Raw genomic sequence first — 5,271 nt, 5'->3', positions numbered from 1 at the left:
GCTGTTTTAGTCTTTGGGACCGAAAAATGTTCGTGAACTATAAATTGTCCCACCAATTATAAAAAGATGTTCATTGATTCTAGAAATGTGTGATGATTCAAAAAAATGTTTAAATAAATGTTCACAAATTTTTAAAGAAATTGCAAATAGTATAAATGTTCATTAATTCAAAAAATCTTCTTGATTTTAGAAAATGTTTGAAAATTTGTAAAAGTGTTCACGAATTTTAAAAAAGTTCAGGAGTTTAAAAAAATCTTCATGATTTAAAAAATTATTAATGATTTCACGAAATTGAGAGTGGTAGTGTATTTCGGTGATGCAGCAAAATGTAGTCACGAACATTGGAGCTTATGATTTTTTTTCCTTTGCAACCCACGGACCTTTTTGATACTAAGATGCTAATTGGTTCGCTGCCAAAGTTTGGCATTGCCAATATTTGGCAAGCCAACATTTGGCAAAACCAAAAGTTGCAGAAATTGATAACATTTTAAGAGGTGCGCAAAAATCAATTGGTAGCCAACCGAGCGCCAAACTTTTAGACTTGCCAACAATTGGCATGCCAATTATTGGCACGAAACCAATTAGACTCTAGGTATCAATGCGTTTTTCAAAAAAAGAAAAGAAAAAGGAGCAGCGCAAATCTACTGCAGAGTCCAGAAGCTGCTGGTGTCTTCTCCACGACAGCGGACCAAACCAATCCCGGGCCAACCAACGAACCCAATCCAGTGACCTCGAGTCTTCACGGGAAGACAATAGAATTCTCCAGAAGTGCTTTCTCCTTCCCCACCGTATCATCCCCAGCCCTCTATAAATTCTTCCCCGTCCCGATCGACAGAAACCCAAGAAAGTCTGAACAAAGCACCGATCAAAGAACGATCCCTCCCAAATCAATCGCTCACCCTTCCGCTTCCTAACACCAGCTAAATAGTCCATTCCTTCGACCAGCAGCTCGAATCCCCACCGACAATGTCGCTGATCCGTCGCAGCAACGTGTTCGACCCCTTCTCCCTCGACCTCTGGGACCCCTTCGACGGCTTCACCTTCGGCTCCGACGGCAGCGGCAGCCTCGTCCCGCGCACCTCCTCTGACACGGTGGCCTTCGCCGGCGCGCGGATCGACTGGAAGGAGACGCCCGTGGCGCACGTGTTCAAGGCGGACGTGCCAGGGCTGAAGAAGGAGGAGGTGAAGGTGGAGGTGGAGGACGGCAACATCCTCCAGATCAGCGGCGAGCGGAACAAGGAGCAGGAGGAGAAGACCGACACGTGGCACCGCGTGGAGCGCAGCAGCGGCAAGTTCCTGCGCAGGTTCAGGCTCCCGGAGAACGCCAAGGCGGAGCAGGTGAAGGCGTCCATGGAGAACGGCGTGCTCACCGTCACCGTGCCCAAGGAGGAGGCCAAGAAGCCCGAGGTCAAGTCCATCCAGATCTCCAGCTAGGCGTCTGCGTGCTCGCTGCGCGGTGAGGTGGACTGCAGAGCAGAGGTGTGGAGTTTCGCCCCGGTCGTCGTGATGAAATAAAACCAGAGTCCGGCCGTCTGCGCGTGCGCGGTGTGTCTTGTGCTCTAGTGTTGTGTGCGGATGGTCCGATGTTGCAGCCAGTGTTTTGAGTCTCTCGCGTCTGTGTTTTGAGCCCAGTTTGCTCATCAGTCTGTATTCCATCAGCAACTGAGTAAATCCATTAGTAGTACTACATTCTCTGCTAATTTTTGAATGGCCGTGCGAATCATAGACCATACACTTGAAACAATTTCAAGTCGATTTAAGCGCTAAACGTTACAATCGCGCTGATTTTAGTGGGAATAAATGCTGTTTGTGGTCGGAATAGAAGCTGGTCTCTTCCCATTTGTCTTGCCGGTCGCTCGTCAGGTGTGACGAATTCGTGGAGGAGACCGAGGAGCTCAAGCCGCGCGCCCGAGTTTTACTTTTACTAGGACACTGTCCGTGCCTTCCTACGGGCAGAGGAGACCGAGGAGCTCAAGCCGCGCAGCTCAAGCCGCGCGCCCGAGTTTTACTTTTACTAGGACACTGTCCGTGCCTTCCTACGGGCAGAGGAGACCGAGGAGCTCAAGCCGCGCGCCCGAGTTTTACTTTTACTAGGACACTGTCCGTGCCTTCCTACGGGCAGAAGGCAGCAAATGCCTCTCAAGTACCTATGCTATAATGGGCGATGTCCAATGAATCCGTTATGATGCCTTCCCTTCCTAGCTTTTTTTATGCCGCGGAATGTTGAAAATATATATACACGCATACCAATAAATTTTCTATTATAATTTAAGTATCTTTGTGGTGTGATTTTTTTCGTCTATATAACTAAATATATATTATCCCTCTAGCTTAATTTATTCTTGATAGTTAGCATCTCTTCATTCGCACAACCGAACACGTTCAACTGCGACACTCACATGCAATATCTACATCAGACAACTGCGACACTTACATGTAATATCTACATCAGACGACACAAGCAAGTTGGGCGTGGCTTTGTCTCCCATTCATTCATTGGCCCACATTTACTCTTATAATTGGTTTGTGGTCGTAAGAGAGAGAACCTACTCAAAACCGAACATGCGACAACATGCGACCAAAAATCGATCATACGAAATTTTATCACATTTCTACTGCAACATAGGTCTACATTGAGCAACCCATCTGCAACCTACGTCTCTAATCTTACTACCTCCACTCCTCTAGTCTCTCCCCCGCATATCGGAAGATGGCTTGGACCTAGCATCAACCTCAATTATTACACTAATACTTCCTGTGATCCAAATTTTAGCCTGCCAAAACATCTTATAATTTGGAATGGAGGCATACTACTATATTTTGCATGTAACTTGAACAATATACATTTATTAGTGTACTTGTAGCAGCACCTCTGAAATTTAACATGAACAATATTCTTGATCTCTATAAAAAAATAAGAACCCTCCAGCCTGCTGAACGCCTTATTCAACTACCCGTATTCGTCACAGACACTTGCTCTCCTACAAACATATATATAGATTCACCAAATGACCAAGAGGTGATGCCAAAAGGACGGGCCAACAAGCACAGAATTTAAGTTGATCGACAAAACCCACCGAAAAGCTGAACACCATAACCCAGACCAAGCTACGAAGTTCAAAACTCGGAATCAATGGAGAAACAAGATTAAAAAAACAAATTCCTTGAAAAATATACTTCTTCTCTAATTAGTTCTCCTTCTCATACAACACTAACCTTCCAGCATTCAAGGGCAGTGACAACCTGCTGCGATACATCTTTAGCTCCACTTCCATTCATGACAAGCTTATTGTCATCTATGGAGTTGCATAATGTCTCTTAAAACATGGTGTGAATAAATAATCAGAAGGCGAGAACAAGTATTAGCTGCAAATAATCTATAATTAGGTGCCGCACCAATGTAACGTCAAAAGAAGATGCATTGTTGGAGACTCTACCATAAAAAAAGTACAAATTTTAGAGAAACATATATTCTGAATCATGCAGATGAAAGTTGTAAAGGGGTATGCAATTCGACGGCAAACTTGTATTGAAGGAAATATGCCCTAGAGACAATAATAAAGTTATTATTTATTTCCTTATTTCATAATAAATATTTATTATTCATGCTAGAATTGTACTAACCGGAAACTTAGTACATGTGTGAATACATAGACAAACATAGTGTCACTAGTATGCCTCTACTTGACTAAATCATTAATCAAAGATGGTTAAGTTTCCTAACCATAGACATGAGTTGTCATTTGATTAACGGGATCACATCAATAGAGAATGATGTGATTGACTTGACCCATTCCATTAGCTTAGCACTTCATAGTTTAGTATGTTGCTATTGCTTTCTTCATGACTTATACATGTTCCTATGACTATGAGGTTATGCAACTCCCGTTTACCGGAGGAACACTTTGTGTGCTACCAAACGTCACACCGTAACTGGGTGATTATAAAGGAGCTCCAGGTGTCTCCTAAGGTACATGTTGAGTTGGCGTATTTCGAGATTAGGATTTGTCACTCCGATTATCGGAGAGGTATCTCTGGGCCCTCTCGGTAATGCACATCACTATAAGCCTTGCAAGCAATGTGACTAATGAGTTAGTTGCGGGATGATGCATTACATAACGAGTAAAGAGACTTGCCGGTAACGAGATTGAACTAGGTATTGAGATACCGACGATCGAATCTCGGGCAAGTAACATACCGATGACAAAGGGAACAACGTATGTTGTTATGCGGTTTGACCGATAGAGATCTTCATAGAATACGTGGGAGCCAATATGAGCATCCAGGTTCCGCTAGTGGTTATTGACCGGAAACGTGTCTCCGTCATGTCTACATAGTTCTCGAACCCGTAGGGTCCGCACGCTTAAAGTTCGATGATGGTTATATTATGAGTTTATGTGTTTTGATGTAGCAAAGGTAGTTTGGTGTCCCGGATGAGATTGGGGACATGACGAGGAGTCTCGAAATGGTCGAGACGTAAAGATCGATATATTGGACGACTATATTCGGACATCGGAAAGGTTCCGAGTGATTCAGATATTTATCGGAGTGCCGGGGGGTTATCGGAAACCCCGGGGGGACTATTGGGCCTACATGGGCCATAGGGAAGAGGGAAGGCAGCCCACAAGGGGCAGTTGCGCCCCCTCCCTATAGGGGGTCCGAATTAGACTAGGGAGGGGGGCGCCCCCCCCTTTCCTTCTCCTTTCCCTCTCCTTCCTTCCCCCTTCCTTTTCCTAATTGGACTAGGAAAGAGGGGAGTCCTACTCCTACTAGGAGGAGGAATCCTCCCCTCCTTGGTGCGCCCCAAGGCTGGCCGGCCTCCCCCTTGCTCCTTTATATACGGGGGCAGGGGGGCACCTCTAGACACAACAATTGATCATTGATCTCTTAGTTGTGTGCGGTGCCCCCCTCCACCATATTCCACCTCGGTAATATCGTAGCGGTGCTTAGGCGAAGCCCTGCGTCAGTAGCATCATCAACACCGTCATCACGCCATCGTGCTAACGGAACTCTCCCGCAAAGCTCTGCTAGATCGGAGTTTGTGGGACGTCATCGAGCTAAATGTGTGCTGAACTCGGAGGTGTCGTACGTTCGGTACTTGGATTGGTCGGATCGTGAAGACGTACGACTACATCAACCACGTTGTGCTAACGCTTCCGCTGTCGGTCTACGAGGGTACGTGGACAACACTCTCCCCTCTTGTTGCTATGCATCACCATGATCTTGCGTGTACGTAGGAATATTTTTGAAATTACTACGTTCGCCAACATT

General features: G+C 45.5%; 1 protein-coding gene across 1 annotated transcript; it reads left to right on the top strand.

Annotated features, from left to right (window-relative positions):
• Positions 1 to 734: 734 nt before the first annotated feature.
• Positions 735 to 1,700, top strand: LOC119290879 (17.4 kDa class I heat shock protein-like). The gene has a single exon (XM_037569548.1). The coding sequence runs from the start codon at positions 967 to 969 to the stop codon at positions 1,432 to 1,434; it is 468 nt and encodes a 155-aa protein (XP_037425445.1). The 5' UTR covers positions 735 to 966; the 3' UTR covers positions 1,435 to 1,700.
• Positions 1,701 to 5,271: the final 3,571 nt, after the last annotated feature.

The sequence above is a fragment of the Triticum dicoccoides genome, chromosome 4B (assembly GCF_002162155.2).
Source record: "Triticum dicoccoides isolate Atlit2015 ecotype Zavitan chromosome 4B, WEW_v2.0, whole genome shotgun sequence".
In the NCBI taxonomy this organism is placed as follows: domain Eukaryota; kingdom Viridiplantae; phylum Streptophyta; class Magnoliopsida; order Poales; family Poaceae; genus Triticum; species Triticum dicoccoides.
Note: the sequence above shows the minus strand (reverse complement) of the source record. Positions and strands in the feature narration are given on the sequence as shown.